At 38.1% G+C, this 26,096-nt stretch overlaps 1 protein-coding gene and 1 long non-coding RNA gene across 2 annotated transcripts in view; one reads left to right on the top strand and one right to left on the bottom strand.

Moving 5' to 3' along the window:
• Positions 1 to 26,096, bottom strand: part of Ankrd55 (ankyrin repeat domain 55) — a 70,450-nt gene that overhangs the window by 8,918 nt on the left and 35,436 nt on the right. The window contains exons 6-8 of the mRNA XM_027938179.2: positions 14,759 to 14,943; positions 7,630 to 7,797; positions 2,679 to 3,343 (exon numbers count right to left, since the gene is read on the bottom strand). Coding sequence (XP_027793980.2) covers positions 2,679 to 3,343; positions 7,630 to 7,797; positions 14,759 to 14,943 — 1,018 coding nt within the window. The remainder of the gene's footprint in view (positions 1 to 2,678; positions 3,344 to 7,629; positions 7,798 to 14,758; positions 14,944 to 26,096) is intronic.
• Positions 1 to 26,096, top strand: part of LOC139705795 (uncharacterized) — a 76,324-nt gene that overhangs the window by 15,789 nt on the left and 34,439 nt on the right. The gene's annotated exons all lie outside the window — the stretch shown is intronic.

Genomic DNA, 26,096 nt, shown 5'->3' with positions numbered 1-26,096 from the left:
TCTCCAAGACTCCATAGGAGGACAGAATCTTAACTTTGGTAATTACAAGTCCACAAACACAGCTTCCCTAGTCTCACACTAAGCACAGTTTACCATAGTTGTTGTGTATGCCAGAGGCTGAGGCAACAGTTCAAGAGTTCAAGATCAAAAACAACAAAAACTGCATTCTTACCTCTCTCTAAGCCCTTGGGCTTTCCCTTGCTCTTAGCTGATGTTTTTTAATCACTAATTTTGAAGTCCATGGAGTTCATGTAATTGAGCAATATATTAGTAGTCTCCCATTAGCTATGCTGACACCTCTCTTGTGTGGTTTATGATAATGGTTGCCCAGGTTGCTTTTTAGGGACTTGAAGGCTGCTTTTGTTGAAATCACTGACTTCATTTAGGCCTATGCAGGTATTTGATGGGTGACCTTTTGATGTCACAAGGCCAAAAACTCCACCTTTAGATCATGCTAATGCCACAATTTTCTATACATGTGTTCCATGAAGAGCCATGAAGTTTGATTGTGCACAGGCAGATTGTGTGACTTTACCTCCAATCACTTTTCCCCATCTCAAATCAGCCTGCTTCTTTACCCCATAAATATCCCCAAACCCTATTCTCAGGGTGGCGGATTTGAGATTTCAGTTTCTTACTTCCTCTATGCTTGGCTGCCTTGTGGATAAATTCTCTTTTGCACTTGTTTCAGTGATTGGCATACTGTGCATTGGGAAAAATGTGCCTGATTTGGTAACAAATGCAATAAACTTCTATGTATTTAACCCACTATGACTGGGTTGCTGCTATAGGTAGCTAAACCCAATCCTAAATTGATAGAAAAGACAGTTTAAGGCTGTCCTTGGAACAGAAGGAGAACAAGACCTTAAAAATCTCAAAAGATTTTTAAAAAGAGAAGTTATTAGCTTGCTCAGGATATGACTAACTCAAGAAAGCAGGCTGGGTTATGCCCTAGAGGCCACTAAAGTGTTAAAAGGTGGCAAAACCATGTGTTCTCTTCCTCATCCTTCTGCAGAAAAAAAAAAAAATGCAAAAATATTACCCATGTCACCAGCCAAATCCTTTAGTGTTTTGCAGAGGAAGCAAAACCTTGAGTGGAGTTTTTCCCAGATATAGGAAATAACCTTTATGTGCTAATCCATATTTATCCTGCTTTTAAATATGTAGCAATGTATATGAGGGGAAGCATATTCTACTTAAAAGTCTTCATGCACTAGCCACATGTCAATGAGAGAAGAGAGTTAAACATGCTGTATATTAAACAGGGAAGAATGTTCCTCATCCTAAAAGAAATGTGGACCTCCACTACTTTTTAAAATACATTGCTCTCTTTGTGTTTTGTTTTTCTACGTTTGATAGAAATATGGGTCCAAGAAACATATCATTTTCTTTCTTAACCCTACTATAACAACAGTAACATAATGATAAGGAGTAAGTGGTGCAGACCGAATTGAACTGGGGTCAGTGGAATCCGAGGGTACAGTGGTTACTCAGATCCAACCAATTATTACCACATGGGAATTTGTATTCAGTGCTGTCAGATTTTTTATATTTCTTAAGAGAAACTAGAACTTTTAAGTTTTTATGTAAAATGTCCTAAGTTTTAAATATTGACCATTAATTCATTTAAAACTCAACAAGGCATTATGTAGCTGAACAGATTTTGACCCAAAGTTCCTAGACTCTAGGGTGCATCAGAATCACCTATGGAATAAAAAATAAATTACTTAGTGTGATGTATTTATTTATGAGGAGGGAGGGAAACATACTCATTTATTTGTGTATAAAAATAAAAAATTTTAAGTGTGATATGTCATATTTTTAAAAGGGTATGAACACATTTTGTATGTAAATGCAGATATGTATGTGTGCAAAATATTTCTGGAAAGATAAAACATTAATGATATTGGTAGCTTTGGATGAGGGGCACTGGGTAGCTGAGGGAAGAGGCAGAGAGGAGAACTTTTGTGTAATCCTTTGGTACTCTGAGACTTAACCATAAATGTGCAAATGTATTACATTTCTTCATGCATACTAACAAGGCATTGCCTTTCCCCTCCCCCCTCGCCAAGATTTTGGTTTAGTAGGTCTGGGGTGGGGATTCAGTACCTAATTTTAAAACAGAAAATCATGTGAATCATCCTCTCATGGGTGATTCTGCCACATATTGGGGTTAAGAATCCTTTTTTTTCCTTTGGCGGGTGGGGGTAGGGGAGTACTGGGGATTGAACTCACAGGCATTCAACCCCTGAGCCTAGCCCTAGTCTGTATTTTATTTAGAGACAGAGTCTCACTGAGTTGCTTAGCTCCTTGCTTTTTCTGAGGCTGACTTTGAACTCTCCATCCTCCTGCCTCAGTCTCCAAAGCTGCTGGGATTAGATGTGTGCGCCACTGTGCCCAGCTAAGAATCCTTTTTAATGGAAAGGGTACTACTTCTGCTCCAATCTGGCAGACCTCACACGTATTTGTTGGGAAGATAAAAATGCACAAAACACATTTTTTACTTGATTGCTGTCAGGGTGGAAAAGCAGAATATTTTCATAACCTATAAATCTCCAGCGTTTTACTCTTGACCTGCCTTCTCGGCTACCGCGTTTCTAATTCCTAACCTAGAACTGCACAGATACTTCCTGTGTAGAGACTGTCAGGAATGAAGAGGATGAAATCAAGGACATTACCTGGTGAAGGGTTGTGTAGATGAGGAAGGTGTGTAGGCCCAGATTGCTCCTGGTGACCAGGCCGGCCAGCGAGCAGCCTGTCTAGCAGCTTATCCGAGGAAGACACAGTCCACGCTTTGTAGGAGAACACCTGATTAGAGTCACCTCTCCAGGGGTTATCTAACAACAGCTGGCAGCCAGTCTTGTTATTTAGTAAATCCTGTTCGCTTCGGCTTTTCTGTGATCGTTGGGTAGTGTGCTGAGTGCCAGAGCTCAGGCCAACGTGGGAAGTGGTTCCATGGGAGGCGGTCAGGAAGTTATTGCCCAGTGTGATAGGTGGCAGACTCTGTGTTCTGATTGGTGGAAGCCCTTTACGGACCAGAGGTTTCTTTTCTGGCAAGAGATACTTTGAATTCTCTGAGGTCCTCTTCTTAAAGTCAACCATTGCTACCTGGTCACCAGGCTGTTCTTGGCAGTTAGTATCCATGATGCTGTCAAAGGTGGTGATGATGTCATCGACTTCCGAGGTGTCCTCCCCCCTGTGTCGGTCCCTGCTGTGATCCTTCTGATGGGCTTTCAGATCTTCTTTCTTGTTTTTGCAGAAGATTTGGTTGAGCATGCTGAATCGTCCCTCCTTCTTCTGGGGGTGACTGCTCTGGGAGGGAAGGGGTCGAGCAGGCTCTGCTCTACGGAAATATCAAAGGATAAGGATGGTATGTGAGGACAGGAAGTGGAAATATTGTTGATCAAAATACTGACCTCCACTATTCCATCTGCTTGGTCAGATTGTTTGTAATCATCCATGGATACCCCCAAAGACCTCTCAAGTAAAAGGTGCTATGCAAGAACCCTCAGCCTTTAAACCTCCTTGCAGAAGGGGTTCCTTGTCACTTCAGTCCCCTGCTTGCTCCTTCATGGAATACCCTTATGAAATTTATCCTAGGTAATCTGTTTTCACTAGGAGATAAATTTAGCTGAAAAGAGCTTCAAGTCTTAACTGTTCAGTAGCAGAACAGCTTTGCCCAGTGTGGTGGCACATGGCTGTAGGAGGATTGCAAGTTCAAGGCCAGCCTCAGCAATTCAGCAAGGCTCTAAGCACTAGGTAAGACCCTGTCTCAGAATGAAAAACAAAGAAGGCTGGGGATGTGGCTCAGTGGCAGAGCACCCCTGGGTTTAATCCCCAGTGTAAAAAAAAAAAAAAAAAGGACAGACAAGCTATAAGTGAAGAGATAAAGGCCAGGGGCTTAATTCAGGCCTCACTTCGCAGAAGGTGAAAGTTGCAGAGGTGGGGAGAATGTGCTTTTTGTCTTTCTGTGAAGAGGATCCCAGGGAATCTGGACAGAACACCAACCTTATGCACCCCAGGAACTTTGCCCGTTTTATGCTATTTGTGTTTTCTTTTCCCTTTCTTTCTTTCTTTTTGTTTCTTTCACTTTTTGCTAAATTTGCTGTTGGAAATACTTAAACACTTTAAAAAGTGTACTAAAGGAGACAGGAGAGCAATCTTAGTCTGAGCTCTAGCTAAAGAGGAAATGTGCATGTCAGGGGTTGGGTGTGATAGTAGAAGAAAAGTGAACAATACCCGTGGGCAGGCAAATTCTAAAGGAAAAAGGTCAGCAATTGTTGATGGCTCTACTTATGGCAAGAGGTTGGCTGAGGCACTATTCTGTTTTTGTTCCTTGGAAAATTGTTATTCTCTTTTGAGGCCGCAAGAGTTATTGCTTTCTGCAGTATGAATGAATGACGAAACCTGGCCCACACACACATGGCCCCTAAGAGTCAGATTGCAGCATGACTCTTTGGAGTGACATATTGTAATCTGTAATTTGAAAAACATCATCACTTATTTTGGGTGCATATATCAATGCTTTTCTTACAGGTCACATAGTACGTGATTCAATCATTGTTCCCATGGTGTATTTTTATTTCCATTCTTTCACCTTCCAATATGCATTTTGAAATATTGAGCATAGGTTCTGAATTCCTGATACAAACAGAAGAAGTCCTGGGATTTCTGACATTCTCTATATGCTCCCACACAGAATAGGTTCCTTTACTAATTAATGCTATTTTAGTATCTCCTACCACCACCTCCTTCTCTTGTTACAGGCTGTGCTTTAGGCCAGCAAGTCTCAAAGTATGGTCCACTGAAACCCAGGGGAGGAGTCCCCAAGAATCTCTGGGAGTTTCCATGCAGGTTACATTACATTAGTAATAATACCAACATGTCATGTCATTTACCTTTTTAACTGCCTGTATACCTATAGTGCAATGGAGGTTGTGGGAAAGCTATGGGCACCTTAGCACAAATTAGGACAACAGTGACATCAATGCAGTTAAAAGTAGAAAGCCACTTAATTTAGTATTGTCCTATTGAGGTAAGAAAAAGTTATTTAGCTGATTAAATATTTACCCTTGAGTATACATTATTTGACCAAATGAGAAAACCCAAGAGCTCTTCTGCTGTATACTGAGGCTTGATGGTTATATTGAGGTAAAGCACATGGGGCATTTTTGGGTTGCCAACAGAACTGGTCACTTTTTTCATGGAACACTATTTTTATGACCAGCAGTCAAACAACAGTGATGTGGTGTTGGGTATTTTCTGATATTTTCTCCAACAAAAATAAAGTGAAATACATAGAAACAGAGAATAGAAATGTGGAAATCAGAGGTGAGGGTGGAGTCCAGGGTAGGGATGCGGAGATACAGGCCAATGGGTACAAAGTTTAGAGTATGTATAATTAATAAATCTAGAGATCTAAAGTTTACCATGAGGACTATAGCTAATAATATTTATGTAGCTTTCTGTGACTGTGATGAAATACCTGACATAAACATGTTAAAAGGAGGAAAGGTTTATTTTGGCCATTATTTTAGATGTTTCAGTACACAGTCACTTTACTTTGTTGCTTTGAGTCTGTGATGGGAACAGTACATGATAGAGGAAACTGATCACTTCATGGTGGCTAGGATGCAAAGAGAGAGGAAGAGGCTGGGGTCCCAATATCTCCTTCAAGATCATGTTCTTAGTGACCTAACTTCCTTCCACTAAGACCTACCTCCTTAAAGTTCCACCACCTCCCAACAGCACCATGGTCTGGGGACCAAGTCTTCAAAACATAGGACCTTCAGGGTACATTCAAGATTCAAACTATAGCAATATTGTTGTATTATATAGTAGAAATGTGCTAAGAGAATAGAATTTAGGTGTTCTTAACACACACACACACACATACACACACACAAAAGGTAACTGTAAAATGAAGGATATGTTCAGTGACTTGACCAGTAGTTAACTGTACTTTAAATATGCATATTAAACATCATATTATATACCTTAAGTATACAATAAGGATACATTAAAAATGCACAAAGGGAACTTGTCATTCAAGGTAAAGAACTGGCTATTATTGTTGCCAATGACAAAAGTCTAGCTTTTAAGTAAAAATTAGGATTTCTGGAAACTTGTATTCATTCTGTAAGCTTGATGGCATTTCAATATATAAAGGCTTTTATGAAGAGATCATTGGTGGTACTAACAAATATGACTTTTTGATATGTCTAATTAAATATGTCATTTAAAAGTTCTTCATAACTAAGTGAACCAATATTTTCCAAATAAACAATTTAAGAGGCTATAAATCATGCTGGGATATAAGAACCATTAAAGTGTAAGCGTCAGATATAGTAATGGATTCTAATGTAATAAAGTATAAAAAATTCATTAATATGCTGATAGAGTCCCTATTGTAGCTAACCATTAGGATACAACTACTTGTCAAGTTTTGCTATAATATCAAAGAAAAATATTCACAATGATCTAAAAGTCTATTGAAATACTCCTCCCCTTCCATTGACTTATCTATGTGAGGCCAGATTGTCTTTAAATATTTCAACCAGAGGCTGAGGCAGGAGGATTGTGTGTTCAAAGCCAGCCTCAGCAACTTAGTGAGGCCCTAAGCAACTCAGTGATATCCTGCCTCTAAATAAAATATAAAACAGGGGTGGGGATGTGGCTCAGTGGGTAAATGCCCCTGGGTTCAGTTCCCAGTACCAAAAAAAGAAAAAAAAAATACTTCAACCAAAACATCATATCATATCAGATTGAATGCAGAAGTAGATGTGGTAACCCAGCTGTATTCTACTAGGTTTTTATTAAGATATCAAAGAAATTGGCTAAAAATGTGAAAAAATGTTGCTCCTCTTATTTAAAAAAAATAGAATATTTGGAAATTAGAAAAAATAAATATTTTTATTTTTAACTAAAATTTGCATTTGTGTTAACATGTAAATGCCATGGGTTGTTTATTACTCTAAATGAATTACTAAATAATATTTTGTTAAAAATTGGTTTTAATTTTTTGAATTAAACCCAAGGGCACTTAACCAGTGAGCCACAGTCCCAGACTTTTGTTTATCTTTTATTTCGAGACAGAATGGTGCTAAATTGCTTAGGGCCTGGCTAAGTTGCTGAAGCTGGTTTTGAACTTTGGATCCTCTTGCCTCAACCTCCCCAGCTGCTGGGATTCCAGGCACAGACCACCCACCACTCCTGGCCTGTTTTAATTTTTAATGCCATAAATACTGATAGGTGTAGCTCACATAAATCAAACCTCTTTGGGGTCCTCAACAATTTTTGAGGATATATAAAGTTCTTGAGAACAGAAAGTTTGAGAACTGCTAGTTTAGGTAAAAGGAGGATTAAAAGGAGAAAGCATAAAGGGAAGAGGAAAAAGAAAGAAGAGTCAAGGTCCATTAGCATTAGGCTGATGGGTTCAGACTTATTATTCCTGTTTTGTTCCACATAATGGAGACCGTTTCACTCTATTATTAGATAACAGTAAATTTGATGGTGAAATTATTATTAACTATTATATTATTATAATAATATTAAGTTTTCCATTAGAAAACTCATCAACTTCATAAACCTTTGAGAGGAGGAAGCAGATGCGTGCCTACGGATGCGCACCTGCTCTCCTGGGAGAGGAGCTTGACACAGGCCGTGTGACCACAGTGCAGGGCGTAGGCCAGCGGTGTGCTCTCATTGATGTCCCGCAGGTTGCTGTCCATGCCCAACTCCAGCAGCGACTGGACACATTCTGCCTTGCCTGCCGCTGCAGCCCAGTGCAGGGGCGTCCTGGAGGAACCACACGGGAGAAAAGCACAAGTGTCTAAATTCAAGAATGGAACAGGCTGCTGGGGCTGCAGCAGCTCCTACCCCAACTCATATTGAAGGAGCAAAATACTGTTTTATTTCCATACTATTTATAGTATGGAAATAGTATGCGTGAACCGGGTCCTGAGGACGATGGGTGTACCCGCAGGGGCCTCTCCTCAGGCTCCAAACATTGGCTTTCCCTCTTCGCTGGCCTTTCTGAGAATTTCCTGGAGGAGGAAGTAGCGGGTCAAAGGTTAGGCACCGTCTTCAGGCTCTTACATGGTGCCCAACTGTTTTCCAGGAAGACTGGCTGCAGTATCCACTCTCACAGCAGGACCCTTTTTCCTCTTCTTATCACCATGTTTAACTTTTTTTTTTTTGCCAGATTGGGGGGCAAAATGATGCTTTCCTGTTGTTTTCTTTTGCACTCATTTAATAGTAAGTTTGAACTTTTGAAATATGCTTATGTGCTATTTGAATTTTTTCATTCAGGTGACTCTTAATGCCCTTCGTCCAGTTTTCTATTGGTGAATTCATGTTTTTCTTACTAATTTGTATGGGCTCTTTATATATTAAAGACACTGATCTTTTACAGATTATTCTTATGCATATATTTTCTTAAATTTGTTACTTAAGCTTTGATTTTTGGTGATTTTTCCAAAAAATATTCCTTAAAACAATCACATTTTGTTACTTTTTAATTTTTTTTGTATCTTGCATGATATTATGCTTAGAAAGCCCTTTATTAGCTAGAAGGAAGATATTCACCAGTATTTAAACAGTTATTAGATAGCAAAACCAACATTTTCTTAAGAAAATAAAAAGAAAAGCCAGAAACTAGGAAAAAGTATTTGCAAATCATACATACAACAAAGGGCTTTGTAATTAGGGCAAAAATTACAAAAATTACAAAAAATATTAAATCTTTCAGAACTGAACAATAAGAAAACAAACCTGTTTGGAAAAGACAAATCAAAGAAGATGTCTGGATAGTAAATAAGCACATGAAGAGGTGTTTAATATCATTTATCATTAGAAAGATGCAAATTAAAACCACAATGAGATTCTGTTACACACCTATTAAAATGGCTAAAATAAGGAAAACCAAATGATAACAAAACAAAGCCTGACAATTGCAGGTGCTTGTGAAGATGTGGAGCAACTGGAAATTTGTTTCATTTCTGGTGGAAATGTAAAATGGTTAACAGCCACTCTGGAAAACAGTCTGGCAGTCCCTTCTAAAGTTAAGCATATACTGATCCTTTGAATCAGAAATCCCACTTCTACATGCTGATTTAGAGAAATGAAAATTTACATTAATCAAAAACCCATTCTTAATGTTTATAGCAGCTTTATCCTAATTGTCAAAAGCTGGAAACAACCCAATGTCCTTCAGGAGATCCATGGGTAAAAAAAAAATGTGGCTCAGTTATAAAGAACATACTACTGATATGTGCAACAATACAGATGAATTTTAATGCGTTCTGCTGGGTGACCTAAATTGATCTCAAAAAGTTAAATGGTGTATCATATGTTGAGCTTCCCTAATTCAAAAATCTTAAATCTGAAATGCTTCAAACTCTGAAATTTTCTGAGCACTGTTATCATGCCCCAAAAGGACAGTTCCACACCTGATTCCATCTGAAAGGTTATGGTCATAATGCAGGTGCACTAAATTACTTTCAGCCTGGGTGTATAAAAATAAACAAATTACAGGCATTCACAGAGTGGTGCATGCCTATAATCTCAGGGGCTTGGGAGGCTGAGACAGGAGGATCACAAGTTCAAAGCTAGCCTCAGCAACTTAGAGAGGCCCTAAGCAACTCCCTAAGCAACTTAGTGAGACCTTGTCTTAAAAAAAAAAAAAAAAAGGCTGGGGATGTTACTTAGTGGTTAAGTCCCCATGGGTTCAATTCTTGGTGCCAAATAAATACAGAAATATAAACAACTTTGTGAGTTTAGATTTGGATCCCATCCCAAGATATCTTACTATATATAGGTAAAATTTAAAAATTTTAAAAAAGTAATCAGAAATCTGAAACACTTCTGATCCTCAGCATTTTGGCTAAGGGATATATAACCTGTATTTCCATACATGTGACATTCTGGGAAAGACAAAACTATAGGGACAGAGAACTCATCAGTGGTTGCCAAGGCTTAGGATGGGAGAGGAACTAACTACAAAAGGAAAACTTTTATAGTGATCAACATGAGTTTATGTTGGAGTTGATGGCGTTGTTTTGAAATTTGTTTGTGGTAGTTACATGAATCTATTCATGTTAAAATTTATAGATTCATACATTAAAAAAAGAGTAAATTTTTCTGGATGGATATAAGAAGAAAACCAGTATTTTTTTCTAGATATATTTGGACTAAAAATAAAAAGTGTGTGCTTCTAGATGCATGTTTTGGCATGTGCAATGAGGTATGGGGTCAAACTGTTTTTCCAATATGTGGCCCACTTTTCTGAACACCACTTATTAATGAGGTGGTATCATATTTTGAGATACTGAACTATGTGTTACTCATAGTTTTCTATCCTATCTCTTTCCCTTGTTTAAGGGGATGATTAACTTTGTACTTAAACTCAGGGGAGGGATGTGATGGGGTAGAAAAGAGAAGTAATGTCAGTTTCCAAAAGTCAAGTTCAAAACTAAGAGCAGATCTGGAGCGAAGACAAAATATTTAGCTGAACATATAAAGAGAGATGGCTGGAAAGAGAACCCTCCTCAGCTGTGTGACAAGACGGTGATAAGAGCATGAAGGACTTTGGGATTCCAGGGCAACTGGGGCCAGAGTGTTGTTTTCTTGGTGGAGGCCCTGGGAGGGATGGCCCAGCATGACTCTGGTGTGTCTCGGCAGTAGGATCCTTGGCAGCCCAAGGTCACTGTACTGTCAAGCACAGCATGGTAACAGCTGAATGTCATCAGACCTGAAAGAACAAGGGCAAAAGATGAGGTGTACCATCCACCTCTGTCCTATGCATCTTGGTACTCCCCCAAAATTCCAGAACCATGGCACAATAAGGAAAAGTGGGGTCTGAAAAAGAGGGAGGTGAATTGGGTTTACCACCACTCTACTGAGATGATTCAAAACTAGAAGTTAGGTTAATTTACAGATGATAACAATCAGTATAATTTTCTAAAATCTGGGTCATAACATTAATACTTGACATAGTAAATATGCAATCCTTTCCCTTTCTGTTGGTGAGGGAGGAGGGTACTGGGATTGAACCAGGGGCACTCTATCACTGAGCTACATCCCATCATCAGCCCTATTGATTTTTTATTTTGAGACAGGATTTCGCTAAGTTGCTTGGGGCCTCACCAAATTCCTGAGATTTTCCTGCCTTCATCTCCAGAGTCACTGGGATCTCAGCATGAGCCACAACATTCTGCTCATCCTTTCCTCTTATATATACAATAAACTCCATAAGGGAAGGAAATGGGAGCATTTCACATCGTGTTGCTTCTAGCACCTAGCACATTGCCTGGCATATTTAGGAGCTCATTAAAAATAGTCAATAAAGGGAAACATTTATGATAATGCTTTTTGTATTATACTAATGACACAATAATTCTGGGTAATATTAGACTAATTTTTAAAAAATCTCTATAGGTAGAAATGAGAATTTGGACTACTTGATTTTGTACCTATCCCAGTGGGTTTTTAAGTGTTTCTAATGTTCAGCAAATACTTTTATCTGAAAGAGAAGTTTGAGAGGCTATGTCTTAATTCTGAAGCATATAGAAAGTCAACCTGTTGGAAGAGAGTTGCTTCTCTGCAGATTACATTTACTCTGAAGACATGTTTCTTAAGTGTAGTTTTATGATGCTCTGTGTCTATATGTTACTATCTTTGGAAACTATGGACCTGCAATTGCTTGGAAGTTGTCACCAGGAGATCAGAGAAGATCCTGAAGATGGCAGAGGATGAATAACCTTAGTCACCAGGCCATTCTGAAAAATACGGTGAGGAGGATCTGGACATTCAGTTCTATACTTGGTTTGTTCAGGATTGAGTAAACCATATTTTGGCTGACATACTGGTGTTATACCAGTGTGCTCTGGTTTTTTTTTTTTTTTTTCTGGGGGGATGGGGTGGGATGAGGAGAAGCAAAGGGCAAAACGACATCTTTATGAATGGGGTCTCCCATGAAGAGAATGGTTATCCCTCCTGTCATTCACTCTGGAAATGGGCCAATCCTGGGTAAGGAAAGGAGGAGATGGGAGGCCTTGGGCTAAGATCCCAGCCCTAGGCTGAAGGGCACTTCTGAGAGACCCAAGTGACCTCTCTGGCATGGATGGTAAAATTAGACTGATAATATTGTTAGTCTATTAATAATATTAGACTGCTGGCTGGGCAGAAAAGTACTTACAGTTGGGTATCTGTGAAGGGGCCTGGATTAGAATGCTTGGAGAGCATCCATGTATACAAGATAGTCCCATAGTTCCCCAAAATAGATCATGCTCTCAACTAAACACCCCCTTCTTGTTATGCTATAGTAGCAATTCTATAATACTTAGTAGGGCCACATATTCAGTGATCAATAACTTTGTGTATTTGAATGTGGAAGATATGATTTGTCCCATTCTATGTGTGAGAGGTCTCCAGACAATATTTATTTTAAAACAAGATGAGGCACCTCCTATCTAAAGAATATATTGTCAATAAATTCAGTAGTTGAAGAGTTGGACATTGATCTACTCAGGCTTACCAACATGTGAAAATTCACTTGGAAGTTTTGTGAAATATTCCTTACAACAATTGCTAAGACAGGATTGTTTTAATTCCTCTGATCATTACCAAGGAAGAAGTCCAGAAGAATAGGGTGGCAAACTAACCTTGTTTTGATGATAAATGAGGGGTACATACAGAAAACTTCTGATAAATATACCAAGGGTCTTTGTGGCAAACCTGTATCACCTGATTTCAAATCATCTAAGCTATAGTTCCTTTCTTATCCCTAAGCTTCAGGGTAGTCCTGCAAACATAGCACACTGTTCCACTTATCATAGTGGGAACTGAAGGTCAGGGCCTATGATCTAGAAGAAATTCATCAGAGAAAAGCATTGGACTGATATAGTGGTCTCTGGAAGGCAAGAGATGATGAGTGTAAGGATGTAGCATTGGTTGGAGTATCAATAGCCAAGGGATGGGTTATAAAACATGTGAACATTCCCCAGAGAATGCTCTGACATATGCAGGAAGGAGAACTTGGTAGAAGAATGTCCTTCTTAAAGACAAGTGAGCTCCTTATGAAAGGAACTTGTGACCTCAGAAAATGATGAATTTGGGACATTTAAAATACATGCCCTTGTTATGGATTATGCTTCTGTGCCATGAATCTTAGGTGAGTACCACAATATCTTAAATACTGTAGATTTAGGAAGTACTTAAATATTAAGGAGGACTAATTCTCTGTATTTTTCCTCTATCTTTTTAATTTTTTTTCTTAGTTTCTGCTTTATTTTCCTCCCTTTTCAAGAAAAAAAAATTTCTTTTGATAAAATTCTCATTAGGGAAGCAAAGAAAAGGGAAAGGAATTCATAATGACTATAAATAGTTAAAACACTGAAGCCTGTGAAAATTTTGAAAACTTCAACTACTCACAGAAACTTCTAGTCTTAGTGTGAGGCACCTTCACACATTCAGTGGCAAAAAACACAAAACAAAATGGAGGCATCAAATGACTTGATTTGTGCACAAGGAATTGAGCTTTGGAGCAGAAAAACTGGGCTTTCCTTGGGACTGTCCTTCCTTTGAGCTTACCTTAAGGTTCCTTGGACTTTTTGTACTGTTTTTCCTCCCCTTGGTTTACTTTCTTCCCTGAGGCCCAGGGAATTGGATTTTCTTTGCTAATTGCATAGTACTACAAAAGGGAAAATAGTCTGTTCAGAGATGGTTCTAAAAGTGTTTTAAACTGGGAAAACGTCCCTTCAGCCCTCCTTTCCAAAATTTATTCCTTTCTTTTCTTTATGGATAATTTACCTTTTCTCCTCATGCAACTAACATGCCTCTACTTTTTTACCTGCTCAGGATCATTGCCTACTCTTAGGAGAAAAAAAAGTCTATTTTCAAGGATTTATGCCTTCATTTCGATCAAAACCATCGTGTCAGCCACTTTTAGCTTCTGAGACCTATGTGGAACCCCCAAATTGTTTCCCTGTTGTAAGAATTCCTGGTGTGAAGGGAAGTGCTTTTTTGGGACATCTAACATCATGATAAGTGGATGAGTAATTTTGCACTTCAGTAGAAAAGAGTAAAAAACTATAGTATGCAAAACTTCTACTTATTTCCAATAGTCTTGTTTGTGGATATATATATATATTTTACATTTCCATCAACTCAATGCCAAAGGAAAATGAAAGTTAAGACAGTGTAGATGAAAAGCTGTAAATCTAGAAGACAGGGGTACAAATCTTCATTGAGTTGGTAACTTGCTCTGAGAATGAGACTTTTCACCTTCCTGGACTCAGCTTCCTTTCCAACCAATACATTTCAATGATTGAACAAAACCTAAGAAGGTCCCTCCAGTTCTAGAAGCCCAGTAATTCTGAATACAAAGCCTCACTTATGCTCATCTCTGGGTAACAAGAACTTGTTGATGTTATGACATAATCCAGGAATAAAGAAAATAAAACCTACAGCTGAGAAAAGGACACAGAACAGGAAACTGATCTACCAAAAGCCTTCTGAGAACACTGAAAACATTAGCAAAAAGTGGAAAATCTGACAATACCTAGTCACAGTATTTCTCTCCACAACAACGATTTTTCCTTCTCTTACTAAAATAGAGCAAATTTTATTGTCATAGACACATGTGTATTACAGGCAAGAAGGATGTAATCATATAGGATAACTCCTTGAACATTTTTATTTTATGATTTGCATTCAGGGAAGATGTCTGATAGTTCCCAGCACTTTCTGCCATGGATACCTGTCATCCACATCTAGAGCCTGCAGGTTACACTCGGGGACTCTTGCCAGTTCGTTAATAATGTCACTGAAGCCTGCAGCTGCCGCGATGTGTACACACGTCTTCCCACTCTCATCATCATAGTTGATTATGGATGGACCCTGATGATGGCTCAGAATGATGGAACACAGGATTCTGTTTCCACTCTGAAAAGCAGAGTCAGAGAATGCCCGTATGAACAACCCAGTGCTGTGTATCGCTGTTAAGATAAAAATACAGAGTGAAAAAACAAAACAACAACAACAACACAAAACAATCCATGGAGAGAAAAGAAAACATGGAAGCAAAATATGTTCTATACAAATTATATCTCAAGGGACAAATTTACTACAATTTAAAGATTTTAATTGCTTTTATTTTTTATTCTAAAACCAGGAAATACTTCATTCTATAATATATGTGCCCCAATAGGCTAAGCAAAGGAGTTTGGTTTTATTGAGAGAAAAGGGTTCAAAACAAACAAACAAACAAAAACAGAAACAAAGAACAAAAAGCAAATTGAGACAGAACAGTAGAAATATAACATTAATACTAGATGATTTCAGATTTCTTTTTCTAAAGATTAAAAGGACATAAGAATTAAAGAAGAAGGGACTTCATTTTTGTGATGGTTGGTCTGTTTAGGAAATACAGCTTTATTTCTCCTACTTTTGCTGAAAGTCAGATAATAATTTTGCTTTGGTGCCATGGAACTTAAGCAAAGCTGATGCCATTTTTATTTTTTAATGTTTTGTTGGGGCTCAGTGTGGGAACCTAGTTCAAGACAGTGGCTTCCTACAAATTTTATTTAATATCTCCAACAATTTTGCACTTGTCCCAAATTTCTGCAAGGATTATTATTATTATTATTGTCTCCCATAAGAGTGAAATTGTCTTCTATAATCAGTGAACTAAGGATAGACCTCAACATGGGTGTAAATGAGTGACATCAGACCTGGCTTGATGTTTGGGCCACTTAGATAACAACTTGTTTGACAGGTCTGTCATTTTATTTTCCTCTTTTACTCTTGAGGTTGACTACTAGGAACTGGAAGAGTCGATTCAATTTAATTAATTGATTAATTTTGAGATGGGGTCTCACTCTGTGGTCTAGGCTGGTCTGGAATTCCTAATCTCAAGGAATCTTCCCGACTCAGCCTCCCAAGTAGCCTCAGACATATGCCACTGTGCCTGGCTATAATTTTTAATGTTAAAAAAAAGTGGTGAGTACCAACCGTGGCCCCATGATGCAGGGGAAAAAAAATAGTTCCTTTCAACCATGGTGTCTCTTGACTTGTTATAGTGACTTTTATATACTATTTATTGTGGTATCCCTTGTGCTAGGAATTCTTATCATAAATGCAGACCCTTGAGGGTGCTTGGGACTGCCTTATGCCTGTGCACATGATCAAGCCTGGGCCTCCCAGGGTTTATGACCAGGCCAAGGTCACAAGCAGAGGGCAGCAGCAGCTGTTGGGTGGGAACCAAGGAAGCAGGGCACTGAGCCTCTGACCCAGGTCCTATCAGATTTTGTCTTACTGGATTTTTACAAAATAAATTGAGGATTTCTAGACGGTGAGCCCAGAGCACTGTACCCCGAGCACAGGGTTCTCTTCTGAGCACTGGGCCCTCTATCAGTGCACTGGACATGTACCCATAAAATGATCCCTGCCTACAAACTTCTCTTCCTCTTGTCTTCCCTCTTGTCTTCTTTTTCCCTCCATTTTTCCTTTTCCTACAAGGACTTTTAAGTAAACTTGACCAACTATTTATGTTCCACGGCGTGCCTGTCACCAGAAGTCTGATGCACTGAACACAGCTGGGTTTTCACACTTGCTTTATCAACTTTTCCAAGATTATTTCACTTGATGTTACTAAATATAGGTCAAAGGTCTGAAATACATTTTAGGCAATAAGAGGCATTTTTTTCTTGGAAAGCACTAGCCAGCCACTGAAGAAGGAAAATCTAAAGGAATGCCAGCTCAGTAAATTCATTTTGTTTAAAATTTCCTGGAAGAGTCAAAGAATTCAGGCTGCCAAGGTGACTCAAAGGGCAAAACACCCAGTAAGGGAGTAATGCTCCCTCTCCCACAAAGAGTTTCCCCTCTTTGTGGGAGAGGGAGCATTAAGAACATATGGAGAAAAACAGAAACACTCCTCACCTCTCTCCTCCTCCCCTTCTCACCTTGGGAAGAGTCACTTGAAAGTGTGCAGCTGAAATAGGGGCTAATGACCCCTGAATTTGTTCTTTCTGGGATCGTAGCCAGCCAGTCCCAAGCAGCAGGTGTCTTGGGAGCTGCAAAACTGTAGATCACCTCTCTGGGTAAGTGAAGAAAACCCATAACCCTCATTTATACTTTTCCTCCAAAATGGCTTTTGTTCTGAATTTTCCAGAAAGTTCTTTAAAAAATTTTTTTTTGTAGTTGCAGATGGACACAATACCTTTATCTTTTATTTATTTATTTATCTTTATGTAGTGCTGAGGATTGAACCCAGGGCCTCACACGTGTTAGGCAAGCACTCTACCACTGAGCTACAACCCCAGCCCCTCCATTTAGTTCTTTTACCTCTACACCTGGATCTCACTTATAACATTATCATTTGTATTTTTCTTTTCCTTAGGATTCTCCCAGAAATAACAGTGATAGCTGCATTTACTGAGTGAATGCTCTGTGCTTGGCACCTTTCTAAACCAGCCCATGAACTCATTTAATCCTGACAACAATCCCATGAGGAACATACTATTATTATCCCCATATTGCAAAGGTTAGAGAAGGAAGGCCCATAGGGATTAAGTAACTTGCCCAAGGTGACAGCTGTGAATTAACTGAGCCAGGATGGACTCTGTAGTATCTTTGTGCTTTACCTCATTCTGTCTCTGATAAAAGGAGTGGTCACTTTTTTTTTTTTTTTAATTCTGCCTGTTCATACTGGTGGAACTAAAGTGAAACTGATGTTTCAGCTTGCAACATTAGTGGCAGGGATGCATACCTTGCCAACTGAAGGCTTCTTTAAAGTTAAATAGGAGGTACTTTAAAAGTTTCTCCTAGGAAGGTTACCATGGTACACTCTCATGAGAATTTGAAGGAGCCCTGGACAGCACTGGTTTGTAAGCCAAGTCCCTGATGACGGTCTCCTGGTGACAGAATTCCCTTCTTAGCAGTCTGGGCTGGGTGTCAGCCAAAGGTATGCTCAGACCTGGGAGGCCAGGGAGGGTCACAGAGACCAGGAAATGCCAAGAAGAAGAAATGGGAATGTTGCCCAGATGAGCCCTTGGGAAGAATGGAGAATGAGTTTACATTGTTGGGAATGTTATTTAACAGGGGTAGAGTTCCAGAATTCTGCATGGGGCAGCCAGCCCAGGATTGTGGATTTGTTTTTGCTGGATTTATTCCCTTTGGTTTTGTCCATAGGTAATCCATAATGTTACCTTATGTACTCTGAAAACTGCTGTTCCAGAACTATCTGAGTTCTAGCTGTTTTCTTTTAGGTTTCAAGGAGGAAGAGAGTTGGGAAAGCCTGACTCAGAAGAAGCCTTATCAAGGAGAAAGTTAAATTAATGCATTATCATTTTGTTAAAGAAAGATGGATCAAAAACAAAAATAAGATTGCAAAAATCTTGATTTTGTATCTTTTTATTCTAGGTAACCTCTGAAGAAAGTCTTAAGTGGAAAGTTTGGGACTAGTTAGTTATTTGTTACCATATATATGTCTGGTGAATAAATTCCATGGTAACTTCCTTTGGAGGGAACTCTCATCTTTCTTGTCTTGAATGATGGGATGTTTGCATTGCTTGTCTTGTGATGGTGATGGTATAAAGCAGAGGCTAGTATTTTAGTCCTATGTTCTTCTTAAAAGATTGGGTGGTTTGGGGTTGTAAAAAGACCACTCTGGCCAAGTTCAGCAGGAGTCAGACATGTTAGACTGGAATGGGAATATGCAAATCTGTGCCTCCTGAATGTTTGAGACTTAGAGGTTTGGGGCTAACGAGAGGCAGAAAGGTACTCAAGATCCCTGGTATAGAGTTTGCACCATCCTCATGGTTAACTCCTTTGGATTCAGGCTTTTTGCGTGGCCTGGATTCCAGAGGCTACTGAACCCTAAAGCCTGGGGCTGACTCTCCTGGAGAGAATGTGGAAGACAGAAATGGTGGTACGAATACTTAGCATGGAAAACAAACTTCTTTCTTGCAGTGTTAGTGTATAGAAAAGGTCTGGCTGCCCAGCAAGATGAAATCTCCAGAACTGGAGAGTTGTATAGTCCATGCCAAACTGTGACTAGGAACTTTCTGCTGAAATGAAGCTTAGCAAAGAGTAAGTCCTAGTAAATATGCACTGAGCAGTGAATAAATAAATGGGTAAAACAATCCTCATAAACTAAAGGGAAAATCAAACAGAATTGAATTTTACCCATACTTTTGGGCTTCTCTCTCTTCTCTTTGCCCCGCCCCCTTTTCTCTATCTTTTCTCCACTTTTTTTTACTCCCAGGCCAGTCTTTGTTTTCCTCACTCTGCTCCATTCACTTCCCCTCTACAAGTGAGCACGGGGGATCAGATATGGTCAGCTTAGGTTGCCCTTGAAGCCTCCTGCTTCCCCAAAAGGTGTTATGGTTTGAATTTGAAATATCCCCAAAAGGCTCATGTTTAAGGGTTTGATTGCCAGCCTGTGGCACTTCTGAGAAGTGGTGGAAGGAGGTTGATTCATTGGGGACATGCTTTGAAGGGGATCCTGGGACCCTGCCCTTTCTCTCTCTGTTTGCTTCCTGGCCCCCATGTGTTAGTTAGTTTTGTTCTACCACATACTTCTTGCCATGACAGTCTGCCTTGCCACGGGTGCAAAAGTGGCAGAGTTAGCTGACCATGGCCTGAAATCTCTGAAAATTTGTATTCCTTTTTAGTTGCATATATCAGGTATTTTGTCACAATGATGGAATTCTGGTTAATACCACAGGTCAGAATCTGCTCCCAGGGTAATCAGGATGGATTTTGTAAACTTGACTTTCTTCTTATTTACCCTGGGCTCATGTGACTTTGTAGTCATTCTCTTATCAAGCACTGGAAGTCCTGTGGCCTGAGTTCTTTCACGGGCACTATGTGCACTTGGGTAAGTGATGATCTATCTGTGCCCAAGTTTCTCCACATAGGAGTTGAAGGGTTGGCCTTAAGTGACTATGTAGTCCCTTCCCTCTTGAACATTCTTTCACCTTAAAAGTTGGATCACTGACATATTACATTTATAATTATCCTTTGGCATTATGAATTTACTTGGAGTTAAGTTATATTTACAGAATTTTGACACAGTTCAAAGAGTTGGCACAGATCAACTCTCCCTCCCCCACCCCGTGTGTGTGTGTGTGTGTGTGTTAAAATTTCTTAACCACATCACCACATACTGAATAAACAATCATAAAATAGTCATTTACATTGGTACAGTTCTTTTCTTTCCATCCTCCCTTGTACAGTATGCTGAAAGAACGGCTCAACTTAGGGATAGCTTAAATAAGCTTATTTTCTAGTAAGTCGGGAAGGGAACTAGTGGTGAAATTTGAGGGGCAGTAGATACTTGCCCCTCTAACTGACCTGCCCTGATATTGTTGTTATCAAAAATCCATGTGTTAAAACACTATAACCCTGGGTTGCTTGGTTAAGCTGAAAATGCTATCCCAGAACTCAGATCCATAAAAAAAGTAAGGTCACAGGGCTAACTGCAGACCCCCAACTTGGAGAGGCAGACAGGCATATACAGGGAATCATGACATCTCAGAACAGGGACCTCTGTGAGGACAAGTGCTGGGGTAGGGAACCCTGAACTGCAGTTGATGAATGGTTGTTGGCTTCGAGTGGACAAATGAGAGAGTTACAAACTTCAGAGGGACCCAGACAGACTGGGAGCCCTGTACTTTTGTGAGTTTTACCTCCAGGAACTTGACTAGGTTCTGACAATAAATATCAGAGAAAAATCCCCATGGGCTTCTGGCTGGGGGAAGGAAAGGAATCATTTTGAAACACAGCAGGGCACTAAAGAGAAGCTAGATAATTAGAGTCTCAGAGCCTCACCTTCCATGGTTTTATCAGAGCCTAACTGACCTTGGGGAAGAGAAATGCCTGGCTTTAGCCCACTGTAGTCCTCCTGTTCCACCTAAAAACATAGGAAAAACCCCCAACAAATTCTTGTAAAATTTACAGTCCAGAGGTACAGGCTCACTAAAGACTGAGACATAATCATGGGACTATAGAACACTTCTCCTGTCCCCAAACCATACCACATTACTGAAAGCCTCTTTGCAGCTTTTATTTTTACCCACAACATCATCTCATGTTTGCAAACAAGAAAAATTACTGAGCATACTAGAAGGAAAACAACAAACAAAACAAACAAGCCAAAACAATTTGAAGAGACAGAGCAAACATCAGGACCAGAAATGTTGGAATTATCAGATTGGGAGTTTAAAGAAACTATAATTAATATGCTAAGGGCCCTAATGATAAAGTAGATAGCATGCAAAAACATATGGGCAAGTAAGAAGAGTGATGGAATTCCTAAAGAAGAGTCAAAGGGAAATGCTAGAGATCAAAACCACTAACAGAAATAAAGAATGCCTTTAATGGAATTTAGTGGACTGAACATAACTGAGTAAAGGATCTCTAAGTTTAAGAATCTCTCTACAGAAACTTCTCAAATAGAAAAACAGAGACTGTAAAAAGCAGAACAGAATGTCAAAGAAATGTGGGTCAACACCAAGGCTATAACATACAGGTATTCTCCTGGAATACCAGGAGAAGAAAGAGAGATAGGAAGAGGAGAAATCACTGAAACATTAATAATGACCGAAAACTTCCTCAAATTAATGTTTGATGCCAAAGCTCAGAAAACATCAAGAAGGACAGATATAAAGAAAACTTATACCTAGGCATGTATTTTTCAACCACAGAACATCAAAGACAAAAAAATCCTGAAAGAAGTCAACAGGTGGAAAAACCCTTCCCTATAGAGAAGCAAAGATAAGAATTACATCAGACTTCTCAGAAACGATGCAAGAAGGAAAAAAATGGAGTGAAATATTTAAAGCTGAGAGAAGAAAAAACCCCTACCAATCTGGAAATCTGTACTATGTGAAATTTTCCTTTAAAAACAAATAAGACATAAATACTTTGCCAGACAAATAAAATTGAAGAATTTGTTGCTGCTGGTAAATTTGCTTTGCAATAAACTTTAAAAGAATTTCCTTAGAAGAGAAAATATAAACCAGAAGTTCTGATTTACATAAAGGAAAGAAGAACACAGAAGAAGAACTAAATGGAAGTTAAAAAAAAAAAACTTTAAATCTTCTTATTGTTAACTGGCCTAACAGATAACAGTTTGTTCAAAATCATAATACCAATACAGTAGTCAATTATGTATCATTATGTATATATCTTTATATAGATAAATATATTTATTGATCTATGCTTACAAATGAATGAAATGGATGAAAGCAACAATACAAGAGATGAGTGGAAGGAACTGAGATTTTGTTGTTGTTATTATAAAGTACTCACACCAGCTGTGAAGTGGTACAGTGTTAATTGAAAGTGCACTTGGATTTGTTGTAAAAGGCTTCCACTGAAAAAAGTGAAGAATTACAACTAATATGTTAAGATAGGTGAGAATATGGAATTGTGTAAGATACTAATTAAAAGCACAAAAGGTAGAAAAAAGGTGAAAGACAAAAACAAAGGAAAAAAGTAGCAAATAGAAAACAGGATTGCAAATATTAATCTAAATATATCAATAACCACTTTGAACATGAATTACCCAAATGTATCAATTAAGACAGGATTGTCAGAGTGGATCAAAACATAAGACCCAATTATATGTTGTCTACAAGAAACTCACTTTACATGTAAAAATACATATAGATTAAAAGTAAATGAATGGAGAAAAATCTACCATGAAAACACTAATCCAGAGAAAGCAGGAGTCACTATATTAATTTGAGGCAGAACAAATTTCAAAGCAAGGCAAGTTATTAAGGATAAATGGGACATTACAAAGTGATAAAGGGGTTAGTTCTCCAAGAAGATAAAATAATCCTTATGCACCCAACAACAGAGCCTTAAAATACATGAAGCAAATATTAATAGGGCTGCAAGAAGAAGTAGATATATTTACTATTATAGTTGGTAACCTCAACACCTCTCTTTCAGAGAAGGACAAATCCAGCAAGCAGAAAATAAGTTAGGACATAGTTGAAATGAATTGCATATAATTGATATGTATGGCCCACTTCATCCAGCACAACCAAACATACATATTTTTTTTTCATGGTGCTTAGGATTGAACCCAGGTTTTCATGTATGCTAGGCAAAGTGCTCTGTCACTGAGCTATACCATCCAACCCCCAGACACACTCTTAACAAACTCACCTGGAACATTCACCAAGACAAACCACATTCTAGGACATAAAACAAACCTTAAGTAAAGTTAAGACAATATAAATCATAATGGATGCTCTTAGAAAACAGGAGAATTAAACTATACATCAATAGCAAAAAGAAAACTGAAAAATTCATAAATATCTGGAGATTAAATAGTATACTTTTAAATAACACATATGTAGAAGAAAAAATATCAAGAGAAATTTTGAAAATATTTTAATTAAATAAAAACTTACCAAAAATTGTGGGGTGCAGGAAAAGAAATGCTTAGAGGGGAATTTATAGCATTGAATGCAAGAAAAAAAGACAGATTTAAAAACCAATTATTCAAGTTTCCACTTTTTAAAACTATAAAAAGAAGAACAATTTAAATCCAAAGTAAGCAGGAGAAAAGAAAAATGAAAATTAGGACATAAATCAATGAAATTGAAAACAGGAAATGAACAGAGGAAATTGATGAACCCGAAAGCTAGTTTACTGAAAAGATCAATAAAATTTAGAAGCCTCTGATCAGACTAAGGAAACAAAGAGGACAGAAATGAAAGAATGAGATAAAGAAAGGAAATTAAATACACACACACATACACACACATACACACGCATGCATACACACACACACACACACACACACACACACTGATTATGAAGGAAGAGGTATCTCTCTTTGCAGATAATGTGGTTGTCTATACAGAAAACCTGGAAAGATAGACAAGAAGCAACTACAAAACTAAAGTAAAATAAAACACCCTGAATAAGAAGCAAATTTAGTAAATTCACAGGTTACAAGATTAATATGCAAAAGTCAATTATTTTCCTATACAGCCCCAATGAACAATTTGAGTTTGTAATAAAACCTACTGTCATTTGGATGTGGTTGTCCCTTCCAAAGCTCATGGTGAAATTTAATTTCTAATGTAATTGCATTGAGAGGTGGCATCTTCAAGAGGTACTTAAGTCATGTGAGGGGTTGGTTCATCCTTATGAAAGGATAAATGTAGTTCCCATGAGAAAGGGTTAGTTATTTCAAGAGTGGGTTGTAATAAAATGAGTCAGCTTCTTTTCCCCCTCCCCGTCTCTTTGCACATGCTTCACTGCCTTCTGATTCTATGTCCTTCCTGGAGCAGCAACAGACCCTCACTAGAAGCCAAGCAGATGCTAGCACTATGCTCATGGACTTCCAGAACTATGGCTAAATAAACCATTTTTTTCCTTAGAATTACTAAGTCTCAGATATTATTATAGTAACAGGAAATGCATTAAGGCAAAAATGTATATACCATTTATATAAGCACCCCTAAAATAAAATATGCAGGTATAAGTCTAACAAATTATGTATAAGAGCATTATAAGGAAATGAGTGGAGAAATATTCCATGCTCATGGTTAGTAAAATCCAATATTGTCAAAATATCAGTCCTTTCCACCTCAATATATAGATTAAATGCATTTCAAATAAATATGCCAGGAAATTGTTCTGTGGATATTGTTCTGGTTCTAAAATTTACATGGAGAGGTAGAAAACTCAGAACAACAAAAAAATATTGAAAAGAAGAATTAAGTTGGAGGACTGACTCTTAGGCTTATTATAAGGTTATAGTCATTAAAACAATATGGTATTGGCAAAAGAACAGACAAATAGATTAATGGAAAAGAATAAAAAGTATATATGTATACATATATATTTAAATATATGCATGTATATTCAATAGATATATTAAAAAATCTTTGTGTGTGTGTGTACAGATATACATATCCAACTAATCTTTACATAAAGGAGTAAAGGCAATAGAATGGACAAAAGATAGTCATTTCAACAAATGGTGCTGGAACAATTGGACATCTACATGCAAACAAATGAATCTAGACACAGGAGACCTTGTGTCCTTCAGAAACATTGACACAAAATGGATCAGAGACCTAAACATAAAACATGAAACTATAAAACGTTCAGGTTACATAGGACAAAACATAAATGATGCTTTAAATAAATGATATCTTTTTAGATATGGTAACAAAAGTATGATCCATGAAAGAATTGATAAAGTTCACTTCATTAAAATTTAAAATGTCTGCTTTGTAAAGATACTGTCAGAACAATGAAAAAACAAGACACAAGCTGAATGAAAATACTTGCCAAAGGCACATCTGATAAAGGAATGTTGTCCAAAATATTCAGAGAACCTGTGAAACTTACTAATAAGAAACAAATATTGCAATTAGAATGCACCAAAGACCTTAATAAACACCTCGCTGAAGAAGATATACAAATGTCAAACAAATATATAAAAAGATGCTCCAAATCAGAAGTCTTCAGGGAAATGCAAATTAAAACATTGAAATATCACTATACACCTATAAGAATGATCAAAATCCAGAACACCAACATCAAATTCTGGCAAGGGTGTGGAGCAACAGGGAATGTAAAATGCTAGAGAGACTGTAAAATGGTTTAGTTACTTTGGAAGAGAGTTTATTGGTTTCTTACAAAAATAAACATACCCTTACCCTATAATTCAACAATTTTGCTCCTGGGTATTTACCCAAAGAAGTTGAAAACTTATGTCTATATAAGAACCAGCACGGGCTGGGGTTGTGGCTCAGGGGTAGAGCGCTCGCCTACTATGTGTGAGGCACTGGGTTCGATCCTCAACACCTCATAAAAATAAAATAAAGATATTGCATCCATCTATAACTAAAAAATAAATATTAAAAATAACCAGCACATGAATATTTATAGCTGCATTATTCATAAATGGCAAAACTTGGAAGCAACCAGGATGTCTTTAAACAGGCAAATGGATAAACTGTGATACATCCAGACAATGGAATATTAGTTGGCACCAAAATAAATGAAAAGGCATGGAGGAAACATAAATGAAAAAATAAAAATATGGAGATCAGGGC

This window comes from Marmota flaviventris, chromosome 5 (genome assembly GCF_047511675.1).
Source record: "Marmota flaviventris isolate mMarFla1 chromosome 5, mMarFla1.hap1, whole genome shotgun sequence".
Classification (NCBI taxonomy): Eukaryota; Metazoa; Chordata; class Mammalia; order Rodentia; family Sciuridae; genus Marmota; species Marmota flaviventris.
The sequence above is the reverse complement of the archived record's forward strand: the minus strand, read 5'-3'. Positions and strand labels throughout refer to the sequence as shown.